This window comes from Mobula hypostoma, chromosome 6 (genome assembly GCF_963921235.1).
Source record: "Mobula hypostoma chromosome 6, sMobHyp1.1, whole genome shotgun sequence".
NCBI lineage: Eukaryota > Metazoa > Chordata > Chondrichthyes > Myliobatiformes > Myliobatidae > Mobula > Mobula hypostoma.
Window position 1 is genome coordinate 41,549,692 of NC_086102.1, and position 20,960 is coordinate 41,570,651.

The following is a 20,960-nucleotide window of genomic DNA, read 5'->3' on the forward strand; positions in this document are numbered from 1 at the left end:
CAATCCTGTATTTCTCATGGCCGTCCTCCAGCACGGCAGCGATTTCACAACAAATATGTAGATAATACTTTTAATGTGGGTAACAAATCATAATCGTGTTCGTAGGTTGCCGTTGTGTGGTTTACGGCGGTGAGCAGGCGGACTCGGTCGCGCCGGGCGGGGGCCTTCCCATGACGTGGCGTGGTGGGGCGGGGCCGGGCCGGGCCGGGATGTGGAGTGTGGCGTCGGTCAGGCGTGTGGTGACGGTCGTGGGGGCCTCCGCCTGCAGGAGGCTCCCGGAGTTTGCAACCAAACAGCAGCCGGTCGTTCGGCGGAGTGGGCGGTGGTTTTCCAGTATCCCGAAGGAGAGTGGAAAGCCCGAGCGGAATGGAGAGGTGGCGGTGCGGGAAGGTGAAGGACAAATGGGCGGCGACTGGATCGGGGGAGAGAGGGGTCTCGGTGTGCAGATAGGGTGTAAACGAAGTGGGTGGCCATCGGGAGATCATGGCTGTTGTAGCAGACGGAGCGAAGGTGCTCGAGAAAGAAGTCTCTTAATCTGCGTTGGGAGTCGGCGTCTCGACTTCACCACACCTTGTTTCCATTCCAAGCTCACCCTTCCGAACGCTCTGCTCCCCACTCCCTCCGCACTAATCCTAACCTTAGTATAAAACCCGCTGATACGGGCGGTGATGTTGTAGTCTAACGCACTGACCTCTACCTTGCCGAGGCACAGCGACAACTCACGGATACCTCCTCTTATTTACCCCTCGATCATGACCCCACTAAGGAGCACCAGGCCAAATTGTCTCCCACACCATCACCAACTTTATCCGCTCAGGGTATCTCCCATTCACTGCTACCAACCTTATAGTTCCCACACCTCGCACTTCCTAGTTTCTACCTCCTACCCAAGATCCACAAACCTGCCTGTCCAGGTAGACCCACAGTCTCAGCTTGCTCCTGCCCCTCTGAACTCATTTCTGCATACCTCGACACTGTTTTATCACCCCTTGTTCAATCCCTTCCTACCTATGTTCGTGACACTTCTCACGCTCTGAAATTTTTCAATGATTTTAAGTTCCCTGGCCCTTACCGCTTTATTTTCACCTTGCATGTCCAGTCCCTATATACCTCCATCCCCCACTAGGAAGGTCTCAAAGCTCTCAGCTTCTTTTTGGATTCCAGACTGTGGTAAACTATGTATATAGGTTGTAACTGTCTGGACTCGCCCTGTGGCTCCTCCCACAGACCCCCTGAATAAAGGCGATTGTGTCACTGCTCCTCCCACAGTCCAGGACAGATACTCAGCATGGATATGGATCCATTTTACTGTTAATAAAAGCCTTTCAGTATTTTCGCTACTTCCAGTCTTTGGAGTAATTGATAGTGCATCACAGACCTAACCAGTTCCCCTCTACCACCACTCTCCTACGTCTAGTAGAATTAGTCCTTACTCTTAATAATTTCTCCTTTGGCTCCTCCCACTTCCTCCAAACTAAAGGTGTAGCTATGGGCACCCGTATGGGTCCCAGCTATGCCTGCCTTTTTGTTGGCTTTGTGGAACAATCCATGTTCCAAGTCTATACTGGTATCCGTCCCCCACTTTTCCTTCGCTACATCGACGAATGCATTGGCACTGCTTCCTGCACGCATGCTGAGCTCATTAACTTCGCCTCCAACTTTCACCCTGCCCTCAAGTTTACCTGGTCCATTTCCGAAACCTCCCTCCCCTTTCTTGATCTTTCTGTCTCTATGTCTGGAGACAGCTTATCTACTGATGTCTACTATAAGCCTATGGACTCTCACAACTACCTGGGCTATTCCTCTTCCCACCCTGTCTCTTGCAAAAATGCCATCCCCTTCTTGCAATTCCTCCGTCTCCACTGCATCTGCTCTCAGGATGAGGTTATTCATTCCAGGACAAAGGAGATGTCCTTTTTTTAAAGAAAGGTGCTTCCCTTCCTCCCCCATCAACTCCTGCTCTCAAATGCATCTCCCCCATTTCATGCACATCTGTTCTCACCCCATCCTCCCACCACCCCACTAGGAATAGGGTTCCCCTTGTCCTCACCTACCACTCCACCAGCCTCCAGGTTCAACATATAATTCTCCGTAACTTCTGCCACCTCCAACGGGATCCCACCACCAAGCACATCTTTCCCTCCCCCCTCTTTCTGCTTTCCGCAGGGATCGCTCCCTACGCGATTCCCTTGTCCATTCATCCCCCCCATCCCTTCCCACCGATCTCCCTCCCGGCACTTATCCTTGTAAGCGGAACAAGTGCTACACATGCCCTTGCACTTCCTCCCTCACCACCATTCAGGGCCCCAGACAGTCCTTCCAGGTGAGGCGACACTTCACCTGTGAGTCAGCTGGGGTGATACACTGCGTCCAGTGCTCCTGATGCGGCCTTCTATATATTGGTGAGACCTGACGCAGGCTGGGAGATCTTTTTCGCTGAACACCTACGCTCTGTCCTCCAGAGAAAGCAAGATCTCCCAGTGGCCACACATTTTAATTCCACGTCCCATTCCCATTCTGATATGTCTACCCACGGCCTCCTCTACTGTCAAGATGAAGCCACACTCAGGTTGGAGGAACAACACCTTATATTCCGTCTGGGTATCTTCCAACCTGATGGGATGAATTCTTCTCTAACTTCTCTAATTTCCGCTGATGCCCCACCTCCCCCTCGTACCCCATCCCTTATTTATTTATTCCCCTTTTTTTATCTCTTTTTTCTCCCTCTGTCCCTCTCACTGTACTCCTTGCCCATCCTCTGGGTTCCCCCCTCTTTTTTTCTCCCTAGTCCTCCCATCTCATGATCCTCTCCCTTCTCCAGCCTCGTATCCCTTTTGCCAATCAACTTTCCAGCTCTTAGCTCCATCCCTCCCCCTCCTGTCTTCGCCTATCATTTCGGATCACCCCCTCCCCCTTTCAAATCTCTTACTATCTCTTCTTTCAGTTAGTTCTGACGGAGGGTCTGGGCCCGAAATGTTGACTGTACCTCTTCCTATAGATGCTGCCTGGCCTGCTGCGTTCACCAGCATTTTTTGTATGTGTTGTTTGAATTTCCAGCGTCTGCAGATTTCCTCGTGTTTGCGTGATGTAGAGGAGTACCTGGCGATAGCATCAGAACTAGTCATTGATTCTCAACGTGGGACCACAGGAGTGTTTGAATGGACCATGAGAAGTTTATTGCCTTAATGAACTAATACTAAAATATATAAATTAATATTAATATATAATTAATTGAAATCCTGAATGAGATGAATAGGAAAATATGCTGATTATGCAAATGAGGTTGCAAAACGGTTGTGTGAGGGTAGGGTTTAGGGGGTGGCATATCAATCGTTATCTCAGGGGCAGTACACACAAAGTGCTGCAGGAGCTCAGTGGACCAGGCAATATCCACGATAGGAATAAACAGCCGAAGTTTTGGGCTGAGACCCTTCATTGGGACGGGAATGGAATGGGGAAAATGTTAGAACAAAGAAGATGGGGGTAGGGGAGGAAGAAGTAAAAGCTGGCAGGAGATTGGTGAAACCGGGAGAGGGAGAGGGGTGAAGTAAAGAGCTGAGAAGAGATACAGGGCTGGAGAAGGGGGAATTTGATAGGAGGGGACAGGAGACCATGGGAGAAAGGGAAGAGGAAAAATCACCAGAGAAATTTGATAGACAGGTAAGAAGAGAAAAATGTGAGAGGGAAACAAGAATGGGGAATGGTGAAGGTCAGAAGTTTGAGAAATGCCATCAGATTAGAGGCGACACAGACCGAGTACAAGGTGTTGTTCCTCCAGCCTGAGCATGGCTTCATTGCAGCAGGAGATCATGGACTGACATGCTGGAATGGGAAGTGGAATTGAAATGGGTGGCCACCAGGAAATCCTGCTATTTGTGGTGGATGGAGTGAAGGTGTTCGATGAATTGGTCTCCCAATCTGCTTTGGGTCTCACCAATATACAGGTGGCCACATCCGGAGCACTGGATACAGTAGATGTCCCCACAGACACTCACAGTGTGTCTGTGAGAAGTGTCACCTTATTTGGAGGGACTGTTTGGGGCCCTGAATGTTTGTGACCAAGGAGGTGTAGGGGGAGGTGTGGCACTTGTTTCACTTGCAAGGATGAGTGCCAGGAGCAGAGGTGGGCTAAATGGAGGAGATGTAGGTGAGGGCAGTGTTGATGGTAGAGGAAGGGAAGCCCCTTTCTTTGGAGGAGGATATGTCAGTTGTTCTAGAATGAGAAGTGTCATACTGAGAACAGATCTGGCAGGGACAGAGGAACTAGGAAAAGGGATTGGCATTTTTAGAACTTTCAGGGTGGGAAGAGGTATAATCAAAGTTGCTGTGAGATCCAGTGGGTTTATATATTAAAAAAATCAGTAGATAGACTGTCTCCAGAGACAGATTGAGAAAGGGGAGAGAGGTGTCAGAAATAGATCAAGTAAATTTGAGGGCAATGTGGAAGTTGGAGGCAAAGTTGATGACATTGATGAGTTTAGCACGGGTGTAGGAAGCAGCACCAATGCAGTCATCAATATAGCATAGGAAGAGCTGGGGAGTGATGCTGGTGTAGGCTTGGAACATGGACTGTGCCACACAGCCGACAAAAATGCAGGCATAGCTGCGATCCATGCGAGTACCCTCTTCCCATCCTACACTTGTAAAAAACCATTCCCTTTTCCCAGTAGTTCCTCCATCTCTGCCACACCTGTTCTCAATATGAGGTTTTTCATTCTAGAACAACTGAGATGGTCCTCCTCCTCCTAAGAAAGGAGCTTCCCTTCCCCTACCATCAAGGCAGCCCTTACCTCATCCTCCCACTGTCACACCAGGGATAGGGTTCCTCTTGTCCTCGCCTACCACCCTACAAGCCTGCACACTCACCACACAATTCTCTGTAACTTCCAACAGAATCCTACCTCCAAGCACATCTTTCCCTTCCCCCTCCCCATTTTCTGCTTTCTGCAGGGATTTCTCTCTACATAGCTCCCTTGTCCCTCTCCACTAATCTCCCCCTAGCACCTATCCTTGCAAGCAGAATAAGTTCCACACTTGCACCTACACCTCTTCTCTCACTACCATTCAGGCCCCAAACAGTCATTCCATTGCCTCTGTCCTCTCCTATTAAATCCCCCCTTCTCCAGCCCTGTATCTTTTCACCAATCAACTTCCCAGTTCTTTACTTCACCCCTCACTCCTCCCAGTTTCACTGATCACCTTGTGTTTCTTCCATTCCTCTGCCCACCTTCTTTTCCTCCTCCAGTCCTGCTGAGATCCTCAGCATTCTGTGTTGTTTAATTACCATATTTTGAAAAGAAATTGAATTTGCATTTCTTGATGTCTTGTAGCATTTGAAAGTGATAAGCCTCTTGGAGAAGTAATTGTCTCTGCTGTCTGACACACTTTACCTGCCGGATGTTTTTAAAAACTATTAAAAAGTGACAAGGGGGGAAAAAACTTTTCATATCATGTAAAGAGGCCTGTACCGCTTTCCTTGGAATAGTCAAACTTTTCAGCAGCAATATTGGGCATTGTGAGTTTATGCAATTTCCTTCACAATTGCAAGATAATGATCTGATTGTATATCTTGATCATTTGAAACAACTGCACACTGACATGGAACTTGGGTTCAGAGACTTGGGTGCATTTTCCAGATTGGGTGGTAGATTCATTTGGGCTGAATGTGAACGATGTTGACACCACATTGTAAGAATGTCTTATTGAGCTGTAAGGTGATATAAGAGCTCAGGCAAAATTTAAAAGTAGCAAACAGAATTTCTGGATAACTGTTGACATTCAAAATAAATTTCCACAGCTCTGGCAGAAAGCAAAGTTGTTTTCAATTGGATTTCCGATCTCTTATCTAGTTAAGCTCTTCACCTACTATCAAGAGCTCATAACCATCTTAATGTTGTGAAAAGAGATGCTCTTCAATTATCTTTCACTAAGTTGCAGCCAGATATTCAAAAACCTGCTAGTTTGCATCAGTCACAAGGATCTCACTAAATACCCAAAGTGACAATATTAAGTGATTTTTCGTTGCAGACTGGAAGATTATATATAAGTATCCTATTCAGAGCTTTTAAATAGTTTAGTATTTTGTATACACCTGTAAGCATATTTAACACGCCTGTAATCTGTTAAAACATAAATATTGACTATATAGAAACATAGAAAATAGGTGCAAGAGTAGGCCATTTGGCCCTTCGAGCCTGCACCGCCATTTATTATGATCATGGCTGATCATCCAACTCAGAACCCCGCCCCAGCCTTCCCTCCATACCCCCTGACCCCCGTAGCCACAAGGGCCATATCTAACTCCCTCTTAAATATAGCCAATGAACTGGCCTCAACAGTTTCCTGTGGCAGAGAATTCCACAGATTCACCACTCTCTGTGTGAAGAAGTTTTTCCTAATCTCGGTCCTAAAAGGCTTCCCCTCTATCCTCAAACTGTGACCCCTCGTTCTGGACTTCCCCAACATCGAGAACAATCTTCCTGCATCTAGCCTGTCCAATCCCTTTAGGATCTTATACGTTTCAATCAGATCCCCCCTCAATCTTCTAAATGCCGAGTACAAGCCCAATTCATCCAGTCTTTCTTCATATGAAAGTCCTGCCATCCCAGGAATCAATCTGGTGAACCTTCTTTGTACTCCCTCTATGGCAAAGATGTCTTTCCTCCGGTTAGGGGACCAAAACTGCACACAATACTCCAGGTGTGGTCTCACCAAGGCCTTGTACAACTGCAGTAGTACCTCCCTGCTCCTGTACTCGAATCCTCTCGCTATAAATGCCAGCATACCATTCGCCTTTTTCACCGCCTGCTGTACCTGCATGCCCACTTTCAATGACTGGTGTATAATGACACCCAGGTCTCGTTGCACCTCCCCTTTTCCTAATCGGCCACCATTCAGATAATAATCTGTTTTCCTATTTTTGCCACCAAAGTGGATAACTTCACATTTATCCACATTAAATTGCATCTGCCATGAATTTGCCCACTCACCCAACCTATCCAAGTCACCCTGCATCCTCTTAGCATCCTCCTCACTGCTAACACTGCCACCCAGCTTCGTGTCATCCGCAAACTTGGAGATGCTGCATTTAATTCCCTCATCCAAGTCATTAATATATATTGTAAACAACTGGGGTCCCAGCACTGAGCCTTGCGGTACCCCACTAGTCACTGCCTGCCATTCTGAAAAGGTCCCGTTTATTCCCACTCTTTGCTTCCTGTCTGCTAACCAATTCTCCACCCACACCAATACCTTATCCCCAATACCGTGTGCTTTAAGTTTGCACACCAATCTCCTGTGTGGGACCTTGTCAAAAGCCTTTTGAAAATCCAAATATACCACATCCACTGGTTCTCCCCTATCCACTCTACTAGTTACATCCTCAAAAAATTCTATGAGATTCATCAGACATGATTTTCCTTTCACAAATCATGCTGACTTTGTCCGATCATTTCACCGCTTTCCAAATGTGCTGTTATCACATCCTTGATAACTGACTCCAGCAGTTTCCCCACCACCGACGTTAGGCTAACCGGTCTATAATTCACCGGTTTCTCTCTCCCTCCTTTTTTAAAAAGTGGGGTTACATTAGCCACCCTCCAATCCTCAGGAACTAGTCCAGAATCTAATGAGTTTTGAAAAATTATCACTAATGCATCCACTATTTCTTGGGCTACTTCTTTAAGCACTCTAGGATGCAGACCATCTGGCCCTGGGGATTTATCTGCCTTCAATCCCTTCAATTTACCTAACACCACTTCCCTACTAACATGTATTGCGCTCAGTTCCTCCATCTCACTGGACCCTCTGTCCCTTACTATTTCTGGAAGATTATTTATGTCCTCCTTAGTGAAGACAGAACCAAAGTAATTATTCAATTGGTCTGCCATGTCCTTGCTCCCCATAATCAATTCACCTGTTTCTGTCTGCAGGGGACCTACATTTATCTTTACCAATCTTTTCCTTTTTACATATCTATAAAAGCTTTTACAGTCCGTTTTTATGTTCCCTGCCAGTTTTCTCTCATAATCTTTTTTCCCCTTCCTAATTAAGCTATTTGTCCTCCTCTGCTGAACTCTGAATTTCTCCCAGTCCTCAGGTGAGCCACTTTCTCTGGCTAATTTGTATGCTTCTTCTTTGGAATTGATACTATCCCTAATTTCTCTTGTCAGCCACGGGTGCACTACCTTCCTTGATTTATTCTTTTGCCAAACTGGGATGAACAATTGTTGTAGTTCATCCATGCAACCTTTAAATGCTTGCCATTGCATATCCACCGTCAATCCTTTAAGTGTCATTTGCCAGTCTATCTTAGCTAATTCACGTCTCATACCTTCAAAGTTACCCCTCTTTAAGTTCAGAACCTTTGTTTCTGAATTAACTATTAATATTAGAATTATTAGTACGGTTGACCAAACAAAATGTTAACAACTAATAGAGACTATGGAGGATGGGGGACCACAGAGGTAAATAGAAGTCGCAAGTGGGGAACAAGCACAGAACCATAATTCAACATCGACAGACTCACAGGTGAAATGCCGCCTCAGCCTGGAAGGAATATTTAGGACGCTGAATAGTGATTGGTGGGGGGGGGGGGGGAGAGGAGCAGCACCTAGCATAGCAAGAGGGAGATCGATAGGATAGGACAAGTGGAGAAGGAAGTCACAGAGAGCAACCCGAGCGGAAAGTTGGTGGTGGTGAGGGGTGGGATCCTGTTGAAGATAGCAGAGGTTGTGGAGTATATGTTGGATGTGTAGACTCGAGGGGTGATAACAGGGATAGAGTTTCCCTTACCCTCATCTACGTAACCCAATCCCTGCTATGTAGGCGGGGAAGAATGGGTGAAGGTGGCATTGTTAGTGGCAAAAGGGAAACCCTATTTTCTTAAAGAAAAAAAAGGCAACTTTTCTGGAATAGAAAAAGTCACTGAGAACAAAATCTCGGTGGTGGGAGATTTTAATTTCCCAAATATCGATTGGCATCTCCCTAGAGCGAGGGCTTTAGATGGGGTGGAATTTGTTAGGTATGTTCAGGAAGGTTTCTTGACACAATATGTAGATAAGCCTACAAGAGGAGAGGCTGTACTTGATCTGGTATTGGGAAATAATCAGGTGTCAGATCTCTCAGTGGGAGAGCATTTTGGAGATAATGATCACAATTCTCTCTCCTTTACCATAGCATTGGAGAGGGATAGGAACAGATAAGTTGGGAAAGTGTTTAATTGGAGTAAGGGGAAATATGAAGCTATCAGGCAAGAACTTGGAAGCTTAAATTGGGAACAGATGTTCGCAGGGAAATGTACAGAAGAGATGTGCAAATGTTCAGGGGATATTTGCGTAGAGTTCTGCATAGGTATATTCCAATGAGACAGGGAAAGGATGGTAGGGTACAGGAACCGTGGTGTACAAAGGCTGTTGTAAATCGAGTCAAGAAGAAACGAAGAGCTTACAAATGTTCAAATAAAATAGGTAATGATAGAGCTCTAGAAATGATAAGGCAAGCAGAAAGGAGCTTAAGAAAGAAATTAGGAGAGCCAGAAGGGGCCATGAGAAAGCCTTGGCGGGCAGGATTAAGGAACCCCCAAGGCATTCTATAAGTATGTGAAGAACAAGAGGATAAGACACGAGAGAGTAGGACCAATCAAGTGTGACAATGGAAAAGTGTGTATGGAACCGGAGGAGGTAGCAAGAGGTACTTAATGAGTACTTTGCTTCAGTATTTACTATGGAAACTGATCTTGGCGATTGTAGGGATGACTTGCTTGAGCATGTAGTTATTAAGGAGGATGTGCTGGAGCTTTTGGAAAGCATCAAGTTGGATAAGTCACCGGGACCAGATGAGATATACCCCAGGCTACTGTGGGAGGTGAGGGAGGAGATTGCTGAGTCTCAGACAATGATCTTTGCATCATCAATGGGGACGGGATAGGTTCTGGAGGATTGGAAGGTTGCAGATGTTATTCCCTTATTCAAGAAAGGGAGTAGAGATAGCCCAGGAAATTATAGACCAGTGAGTCTTACTTCAGTGGTTGTTAAGTTGATGGAGAAGATCCTGAGAGGCAGGATTTATGAACATTTGGAGAGGCATAATATGATTAGGAATAGTCAGCATGGCTTTGTCAAAGGTAGGTTGTGCCATACAAGCCTGATTGAATTTTTTGAGCATGCGACTTTTGATGAAGTCGATGTAGTAGTAGATGTAGTGTATATGGATTTCAGCAAGGCATTTGATAAGGTACCCCATGCAAGGTTGATTGAGAAAGTAAGGAGGCATGGGATTCAAGGGGACATTGCTTTGTGGATCCAGAACTGGCTTGCCTACAGAAGGCAGAGTGGTTGTAGATGGGTCATATGCTGCGTGGAGGTCAGTGACCAGTTCTGGGACTGGCCTCAGGGATCTGTTCTGGGAACCCTACTCCTCATGATTTTTATAAATGACCTGGATGAGAAAGTGGAGGGATGGGTTATTAAATTTGCTGATGACACTAAGGTTGGAGGTTTTGTGGATAGTGTGGAGGGCTGTCAGAGGTTACAGCGGGACATCAATAGGATGGAAAACTGGGCTGAGAAGTGGCAGATGGAGTTCAACCCAAATAGGTGTGAGGTGGTTCATTTTGGTAGGTCAAATATGATGGCAGAATATAGCATTAATGGCAAGACTCTTGGCAGTGTGGAGGATCAGAGGGATCTTGTTTATTTTTCAGAATCCCAGCATTTACATTTAATTTTTAGAAATAATTTGCTATATATTTTTCAGGACGCCCAGCTTTCAAATTACCAGGGCACAAGCCTTCAAATTTTGATAAAAAATTTTTGATATGGACTGGTCGTTTCAGACGAGAGGAGGATATTCCATCAGTGGTTTCGTAAGTGATAAAAATGTGTATGGGATTTTACCGATTGATGGTTTTGCTTTTACGTAAGGGTTACCTTTAGTTTTTACTGACATATTACATAACTGCTTCTAGCATTGGTCTGTAGAATTGCTGAAACAGTTGCAACAGGCTAACACATGCATATTATAACAATCAGCTAGTTTCAGCAACCATTACTTTGCTACCAAAACAGTTATAGCAGCTTGTACAATGTATAGTATTGTGCAAAAATCTTAAGACATATAAAAAATTCTGTAGAACAGATGCTTTCAAAAATAATGAAATGAAAAGTTTCTGAATATCAGAAAATTTACTATAAAGAGCAGTAAACAGTAAAAAAAAACAAAATCAAATCAATATTTGGTGTGATTGCCTTTAAAACTGCATCAATTCACTTAGGTACACTGTCACGCAGTTTTGTAAGAAAATTGGCTGGTAGGTTGTTCCAAGCATCTTGGAGAACTTGCCACAGTTCTTTTGCTGAGTTTGATTGTTTCACTTGCTCCTGTCTCTCCAGGTAATCCTAGGGAACCTCGATGATGTTGGGATCAGGACTCTGTGGAGGCCATATAATCTGAAACATTATATTAAAAAAAATCTAGGGTACCTGAGACTTCTGCACAATACTGTATTTACAAAGGCTTTAGTCTGCCACTACAGCAAATAAGGAATAAGTGCCCACAAAATAATTGCATGTACAAACCCCATTTCCAGAAAAGTTGGGATATTTTCCAAAATGCAATAAAGACAAAAATCTTTTCTTTGTACTTTTGTCAGTTAAGTAAAGGTTCACGTGAATTAACATATCACAGATTTTTGTTTTTATTGCATTTTGGAAAATATCCCAACTTGTCTGGAAATGGGGTTTGTATTTGGAAAGTATGCAACTTACTATTGCGGTGGAAACCACTCAGCCCCTTGCCATTCTTCATCCATTCTCAAATGCTCCATTTGGGTAAAAGCATTACGTGAAACTCTAATGGTCAACCGATTTGTTTCAGAGTTGAGATGATCCATGCCGCAAGGAACAAAATGCGAGTGAAAGCCTGTTATTTAATGGTGGTCATGACTATTGTTGCTTGCATTGGAATGATCATATCGGGGAAGAATGTAAGTAAATCTTACTGACTGTTTGTCATAAATCAAGTTCTGCTTCTGTAACCAAATTTCTTTTGCCTGGTGAAATAAATGTTATACAATCAATAGTCATTTTCTGGGTCATTACATAATTATGTGTAACTTAATTCCCATGGCAATGTTCTGATTAGGAAAATAAGCCTAGAAATATATTAGTGCCTCTTATGTGCAAATCAAAAGTGGTTTAACCTGAGGTAGATCACGTTGGTGATAATTTCTGGAAATGAATTTCTGGCGATAAGTACTTAACCATTAATAAAGTGTATTTTACTTTAATGTGATGCTTTCCCAATATCGCTAACATCCTGCACACATTCCACCTTGCCTGTGTAATTTGGACTTTTTGAACATGACCTTCATGAAACACTTGTAATACAACATCGTACTTTGTTGTATTTGTGTATTTAAAGAACAGTTTTCTGATGGGGGTAGAGGACAGAGCAGCCTCAGAATTTGCTTTCAAATCTCAAAAGTGGGCTCAAACTAAGTACCCTCCCCCCGCCCCCGCCGTGAAGTACAAACCCAGATTCTACAAGTGCTGGAAATCCAGAGTTGCACACAAAATGCTGGAGCCACTCAGCAGGTCAGGCAGAGGAATAAGCAGTCAGCATTTTCGACCAAGACCTTCCTTAAACATTTAGTTGCCCAGTTATTTATTAAGTGTCATTTCCTAGATGAGGCATGGCAGGATCTGCTACACGTCTGTTGCTTATTTGTGTACAATGAAACATGTTATTGAAACAAGAACAAGAGCAAAAATGGTATGTTCAGAATCATTTAAAGCAGAAACAATTTTAAAATCTGTAAGTCTCTTTTTAAAATTACACATCATGCAATCACATGGTGCTCCCTCGTGTGGGTTTTGGAGACTTAGTACTATGGCACGGCTTACCACAGAACACCTTGTAAGGCTTCCTTGAGCCTGGCTGCAAGGTCCAGACATTTGTGCTGTATGAAAAAGTGATGAGACTCATAGTAATGCCCTGAACCTGTACCTATGGGGGCGGGGCGGGGGGAGGGTTACAGGGGTGGGATTCGGCTTTAGTTCTTTGACCACTCCAACTTAATTTCAACCTTCATGTTGTACTGACTGACTACTAAGTCATAACTAAGTCCTGCTGAAGGGTTTTGGCCCAAAATGTTGACAGTACTCTTTTCCATAGATGCTACCTGGCCTGTTGGGTTCCTCCAGTATTTTGTGTGTGTTACTAAATAATAAGCTGATTCCTGTTGCTTGCAGCAAGTTTGCTTTGTTATTACAACAACCATAACCCCACCCAGAACCAATGGGAAGTTAGGTGATGGGAGCAAGCAGATGAGAGGTTAGTGTTGTGCATGTTCATTCTCCTCTAGAGGGCAGTTCTGGCATTCCTGAAGAACATCCTGGTCACGTGGGAAGCAGCAACTCCTCTAGAGAACAGCCATCTGCTCCTGCAACGTCACCTTGCTGCTGTAGAACCTAGAGCAGCTCATGGGCAACATTCCTGTCGCCAGTGACAACAACAGCTTAATGAGGATATCATGCTTTTTCCTGGTGGCAGTCTAGACTTTCCTCAGGATCAGGAACTATACAGAAGCTGTGCCTGTGACTTCACAAGATTTCACCGGTACTGAACCAGTGGGTGCTATTATGAGATAGTTAGCAATACCCAGCAAAATAATGGGACAAGTGGGTGTTAGTTTTCTAACTGAGCACAACCTCCATCTAGGGCTTATAGGGGGTGAGGTCCTGCATACTTCTCACCTTCTATAGGTTGTATTTGGCTTGATGGCTCACTTACCACCACCTTTCTTTCTTTTCAAATATTATTATATTATTCAAAAATAACACAAGTACTTACCGCCTTCTAATCATGGTCCACAGGTGCATTCTGGGACAATAATAAAGTGAGAGAGCTCACACGAGATTCCTGAAGATTTATGTCACACTTCAATCTTCTGGTGCCTGGAACATCTCTGTAATATGTATTCCTGTACCCTAATCTACTTCTGATTTAATTATATAGTGGTGCTGGTGGTGACACACTTTGGTTTCCATCACTGTCCTCCTCTTCCAGACTCCTTCCCCAACAGCACTGCCACATTTCTTTCATACTGGGGAGAGGAAAGTATGGTGTCACCTCGCAAAAGCAACAGTTGTTACATTGCAGCATAAATACCTTTATGCAGAATCACTGATTGTAATGAGTTCATCAAATCAAAGGGAATGAAACGATCACAAAACATTATTTGTGAATACATCTGTAGATATACTATAGGTACTTTGTCCATGCTAATTCATCGTTGGCATTTCAGTTCACTTCATATTCAAAGCAAGAAGCAGATTATTAAGTAATGAACACGAGAAAGTCTGCAGATGCTGGAAATCCACATCATGTTTGACCCAAAATTCCTCTAGCAGTTTGTTTTCTTGTTCCACTCTCCAGCATCTGCACAAGACGTAGGAGCAGAATTAGGCCATTCAGCCATCGAGTCTGATCATCATGGCTGATCACAGATCCCACTCAACCCCAGACACCTGCCTTCTCATCATATCCTTTGATGCCCTGACCGATCAGGAAACTTATCAACTTCTGCCTTAAATATACCCGCAGACTTGGCCTCCACTGCAGTCTGTGGCAGAACAGTCCACAGATTCACTACTCTCTGGCTGAAAAAAATACTCTTTACTTCTGTTCTAAAGGGTTGCCCCTCAACTTTGAATCTGTGCCCTCTAGTTCTGGATATCCCCACCAAAGGAAACATCCTCTCCACAACCACCCTATCTAATCCTTTCAACATTTGGTAGGTTTCAATGAGGTCTCCCTGCATTCTTCTAAATTCCAGTGAGTACAGGCCCAAAACTACCAAACATTCCTCACAAGTTAACCCCTTCATTCCATATACTTCTGAGATATGGGGTTTAAAAATGTTGACAATACCCTCAGTGCAGCCTGACTAGTGTCTTATAAAGGCTCAGCATTATCTCCTTGTTTTATGTATTCTATTCTCCTTGGAATATTGTTTTCTTTACACACAGACTCAACCTGTAAATTAACCATCAGGGGATCTTGCACGAGTACTCCTAAGTCCCTCTGCACTCTGATGTTTGAATCTTCTCATTTAGATAATAGACCGCACTATTGTTCCTTTTACCAAAATGCATCATCGTACATTTCCCACTGTATTTCGTCTGCCACTTTTTTGCCCGTTCGACTAATTTGTCCAAGTCCTGCTGCAATCACATTGCTTCCTCAGCACTACCCCTCCACCCATCTTTGTATCATCCACAAACTTTGCCACAAAGCCATCAATTCCATCATCTAACACTAGTCACCGGCAGCCAGCCAGAAAAGGCCCCTTTTATTCCCACTTGTTGCCTTCTGCCTGTCAGCCAATCTGCTATCCATGCCAGTATCTTTCTTGTAACGCCATAGGATTTTATTAAATGCCTTCTGAAAATCCAAGTGAATGACATCCACTGCTTCTCCTTTGTCCACCCTGCTTGTTATTTCCTCAAAGAACTCCTAACAGATTTGTCAGGCAAGATTTCCCTTTACAGAAACCATGCTGACTTTGACGTATTTTATCATTAGCCTCCAAGTACCTCGAAACTTCGTCCTTAATAACAGCAACACACATCAAAGTTGCTGGTGAACGCAGCAGGCCAGGCAGCATCTCTAGGAAGAGGTACAGTCGACGTTTCAGGCCGAGACCCTCCTGATGAAGGGTCTCGGCCTGAAACGTCGACTGCACCTCTTCCTAGAGATGCTGCCTGGCCTGCTGCGTTCACCAGCAACTTTGATGTGTGTTGCTTGAATTTCCAGCATCTGCAGAATTCCTGTTGTTTGTCCTTAATAACAGACTGCACTTTCCCCACCACTGAGGTTAGGCTAACTGGCCTACAATTTCCTTTCTTTTGCCTTCCTTCCTTTTGAAAGAGTGGAGTGACATTTGCAATCTTCCAGTCCTCTAGGACCATGCCAGAATCAAGTGATTCTTGAAAGATCAATCTCTGTTTGAATTGTAAAAGCTGAGTTGCTCACAAAAATTGTAAGTCACCATTAACCCAGTAACTTAATTGGACCAGCCAGAAATTCCATGGTACAAAAGAAAGGTTAAAGCAGGAGCACTTTGTGCTGAGTGTCTCAACACTTGACACCATCAGGGCTTTCCACCAACCATGACGTATAATTGCAAGAGAAAGATTGTGAACCCTTTGCAATTACCTGATTTTCTGCATTAATTACTCATAAAATGTGGTCTGATCTTCATCTAAGTCACAATAATAGACAAACACAATCTGCCTAAACTAGTAACACACAAACAATTGTATTTTCCATGTTTTTAAATCAAACACATTGTTTAATCACAGTCCAGGCCGGAAAATGTGGACTCTTGTATTTAATAACTGGTAGAACCTCCTTTAGCAGCTATATTCCACCAAATGTTTCCTGTAGCTACTGATCAGCCTTGCATAATGGCGAAGAGGAATTTTAGACCATTCTTCCATGTAAAACTATTAACCAGTTCATCAGTATTTCTGGGATACGTTGCATGAACAGCCCTCTTCAGGTCATGCCACAGCATCTCAATTGGGTTAAGGTCTGGAGACTTGGCCATTCCAAAATCACAAAGTTTCTTATTTTAAACCAATGCAAACACGAGGAGATCTTCAGATGCTGGAACATCGACTGTACCTCTTCATATAGATGCTGCCTGGCCTGCTGTGTTCACCAGCATTCTTTGTGTGTGTTATTTTAAACCAATCTTTGTTGATTTACTCTTGTGTTTCGGATCATTGAACTTCAGGTGATGGGCCACTACCCTGATATTCTCCTGTAAAATGTCTTGATACAATTTTGAATTAATTGTTCCTTCAGTGATTGCAAGCTGTCCAGGTCCTGAGATGGCAAAGCAGTCCCAAACCATGACGCTCTTTCCATCATGCTTCACAGTTGGGATGAGGTTTTGGTGTTGGTGTGCAGTGCCCTTTTTCCTCCAAACATACCCGTATGCTTTTCTGTCAGGAAGTTCAACTTGTCTCATCTGTCCACAGATCATTGTCCCTGAAATGTTGTGAAACATCCAGGTGTCTTTTGCAACCTTGAAGCGTGCAGCAATGTTTTTTTGGAGAACAGTGGTTTCCTCCATGGTGTCGTTCCATGAACACCATTCTTGTTCAGTGTTTTTCTTATAGTGGAGACAGTTCTAGAGAATTCTGCAGGTCTTTTGCTGTTACCCTTGGGTTCTTTTTCACCTCCTTTAGCAATGTATGTTGTGCTGGTGTGATCTTTGCAATTTAACCACTTCTAGGCAGAGTAGCAACAGTACTGAATTTCCTCCATTTGCAGACAATTTCTCTTACCATGGACTGATGAATACTCAGGTTTTTAGAAATGCTTTTGTAGCCTTTTCTAGATTCATGCATTCTCTACAATTCTTCTAAGGTTCTCTGAAAGTTGTTTTGACCGAGGCATGGTGCACAAACACATATCTTTTTTGAGAAGAGTAGTCTCTGTCAATAACCTGACTGTGTGTCTTTTTTGCAGGGTAGGGCACCTCTACAACCCACACCTCCAATCTCATCTCATGGATTGGAACACTAGACTCCAAATAGCTTTGTGGAGGGCACTACCCCAGACTGTGATTGTTTAGATGGCATACTCAGTATTGACGAGAAGTACAATTATTTGTGTGTTATTAGTTTAAGCAGATTGTGTTTGTCTATCATTGTGACTTAGATGAAGATCAGACCACATTTTATGAGTAATTAACACAGAAAACCAGGTAATTGCAAAGGGTTCACAAACTTTTTCTTGCAACTGTAGAAATCAGATGCATCATATAGTACTTTCCATTTTCCCTGCGGAGTACAGCTCTGACAAAACGACGTCTAAACCATTCAGGACAAAGCAACCTGCAGGACAGACAACCTATTAAGCATAAGAGAAAATTGATTCCCTTCACAATCAGCACACAGTGTCTGCAAACGATTGCATTTACTCAGTCAGGCCACTTTGATACTACTGTACAAACCATTGACATAGTAACATCGAAGGCACGTGTATTGGAACACATTCACCTGTCTTGGAAGTATCCAGTCCTTCGCTGACACTGGGTTTTAATTCTGGGACTCTATAACATAGAATATGGGAGTACCTTCGCTAAGTGCTGACTGCCGGAATCTCAACAGAAACCAGTGACAGGCAGCAGATACAAGCCTTGCTGACAGTACCCTGATCCCAAAAGTGGTTAGAAGCTTAGTGCAGGATCTCCATCTGGTTTAGGTGCTCCACACAAGCAGCACTTTTCCCTTCCTCAACTTCTGTTTTTATTATTGTCCTTGTGCCGGAATCTCAACAGAAACCAGTGACAGGCAGCAGATACAAGCCTTGCTGACAGTACCCTGATCCCAAAAGTGGTTAGAAGCTTAGTGCAGGATCTCCATCTGGTTTAGGTGCTCCACACAAGCAGCACTTTTCCCTTCCTCAACTTCTGTTTTTATTATTGTCCTTTTGGTGGAGTGATTAACAATCCTCTGCATTTCTTAATCAGGAATGAGACAATATTCATCCTTTGCCTCAACAAGCAAAAACCCAACCACACTCTACATTACTGATTAATCTGCTTCAAGCTTTCTGCTCGAGTGTCCACCAGTTCCATAGCTTCTACTAGCAGGACAAGGACTGCAATATCAATTGAAGTAACAGAGATGCTTAAAGAAAATTGAAAACTGAAAGAATAAATCATGACAATGGTTACATTAAAGTCAGCTGTTCATCACCACCTTCTGAGAACCGCACCACTTATTTGTTGCTGTCCAATATAGTGTATTTATGCTGGAGTTGGACAGGGTGTGAAGGGTGTTAGTGTCTCAAAGTCTTTACAAATTCCCAACAGAATGATAATGGAATTATAACATATCCTAAAAGAATCAGTGTGCTTAACAGGTAATGCTGAGTTTTCTAACTGCTGTTCAATATTTACACAAAGAAAGCCTATCAAATTTTAAATCTGGAGACAGGAATTATCTACTGTCAGGCAGACTATAAATTGAGTGTCTTTAAACAAATCAAATGTAATTTATATTATTAAAAATGAAAGGTTAGGTGTTCTCACATCCTTTATACTATGCCATTTTAGATCTTTTTCCCACGTTTTAGGGGAAAGGCCAATGTAGACTGTTGTCACAGCAGAGAAGTTAATTTTCTGTAAAACTTAACTGTTAAAACTGTGAAACATTCTAAATTTTAGAAGTTTCAAAACAAATTTTCTGTTGTTTGCAGGCTGCAAGGAGACACGAATCACTTACAGCCATAAATTTGGCAAAGAAAGCCCAGTGGAGAGCGAGTATGCAAGAAGAGAATGTTACAAAAAGCCAGTGATTGGAGTGTGGACTGAAACCCAAATATGTCCCAATCAACTTCATATTTGTGTATGGATACGTTGTATATTACTGGTACAGAATATTTTGCTGTTTAAGTGTCAGGCTTCCTAGTACAGTAATCAGTTTATAAAATATTAATATTGCCAAAATGGTTAGGTGTAAGAAATGTTTATGAAATCTGAGTTATTTGTGTACAGAAACTTTGTACAAAACTATTGCTACCTTCCCTTCACTAATTTGTATTTTCAGCTATCTTTTTGTTAAAGATCCAGAACCATTTAAGAATAATAATTGCTTTGCTGAAGTTCTGTATGAGAAACACTTACAAAATAAAAGTCTCATAGCTTGTACTTTCCAAAGTATTTCTCCTGTGTTTCATGTTCAACAGTTATCTAATTAAACTACATATTGTATAAACTGTACACAATCCTAAAAAAAAGTATTTTTCTTATAACTAAATTCTTGTTTTACTCAAACTTAAGAGTTGTTGATGGGAACTAATTTTTTTTTAAAGTTTAGTGACCTTCTCTTACTTAACACCAACTTATTAGATCTGCATTATACATTGTTCTTACAGTCACTGAAAAGTAAACATAATTGCAAAAGCTATGGATCTTTTGCATCAGAACTATCAACTATCACCATACACTACTTTGTTAACTTGCTTCACCAATCCCTTTGCCAATGTACTGTAGCTATCTTTTATTTCAAAATACTCATAAAAGCTATCCTCGTTACACAGTCCCAAATGCAAAACAAATTCTTTAATAAAACCTTTGCTGACGTTCTTGAAACTGTAAAGATTCTGCTCTTTGGACTGAACAGGAAAAATTTCCAATGACTGATGGCCTCTGATTCTGTAGGTTTGATACTCCTTGTATGTATTATATAAAATATAAATGTAAATTTCATAATAAAGATCAGCACATAATCAAATTTAGATGAGTTAACTCTAAGCTTATTAAAAAGTGTAGAGCTGGTTGTGTTTACTGGTTTCATAATTCTCAAGTTCAGTTAATTGGACTGTATCCTCTGGTCTGTATAATCACTAAATCTAATCATGTAATCGTAAACCATTTGGTGGGACTGAATTGTTCTGAATTGTTCAGCACAAAAAAATGCACATTCTCCAGCTATTTTCCCCCATGCATCAGTCACAAAGCAATTAAACTACTTCATTCAAAAGACCCCAGCTAATGTTCATAAATAGGTTTGGAAGTTCCCAACCTGTAATTGGAAATCCTTTACAAGCAGTAAAAGGGTTTATTGAACTTTCTGATCTTGATATTTTTGACACTCATGCTACATATCATGCTAATGTCTTGTTAACCAAATCAATTGGTGGTTGTTTTTTTCCTCCTAGCTCCCTACCCACACTTCGGTTATGCAGCCTTGGTACAACTAGACTGGACATAAATTCCAAAGAATATGCACACCATATTGATAAAGAATTAGGAAAAGGGAATACAACAGACAAAAAACATAATAGGAAAATAAGTTTTCAACGCTGTATAGTGCTCTCAAGCAAGAGTTAAGAAAAATAACATTTCAAAACTTTCAAAGTGGTGGTAAAACAACCTT

The 20,960-nt window shown here is 42.7% G+C and overlaps 1 protein-coding gene across 1 annotated transcript; it reads left to right on the forward strand.

Moving 5' to 3' along the window:
* Positions 1-194: 194 nt before the first annotated feature.
* Positions 195-20,312, forward strand: fam162a (family with sequence similarity 162 member A). The gene is made up of 4 exons (XM_063050665.1): positions 195-390; positions 10,756-10,864; positions 11,875-11,983; positions 19,279-20,312. Exons 1-4 carry the CDS (start codon positions 210-212, stop codon positions 19,375-19,377), a joined length of 498 nt encoding a protein of 165 aa, XP_062906735.1. The 5' UTR covers positions 195-209; the 3' UTR covers positions 19,378-20,312.
* Positions 20,313-20,960: the final 648 nt, after the last annotated feature.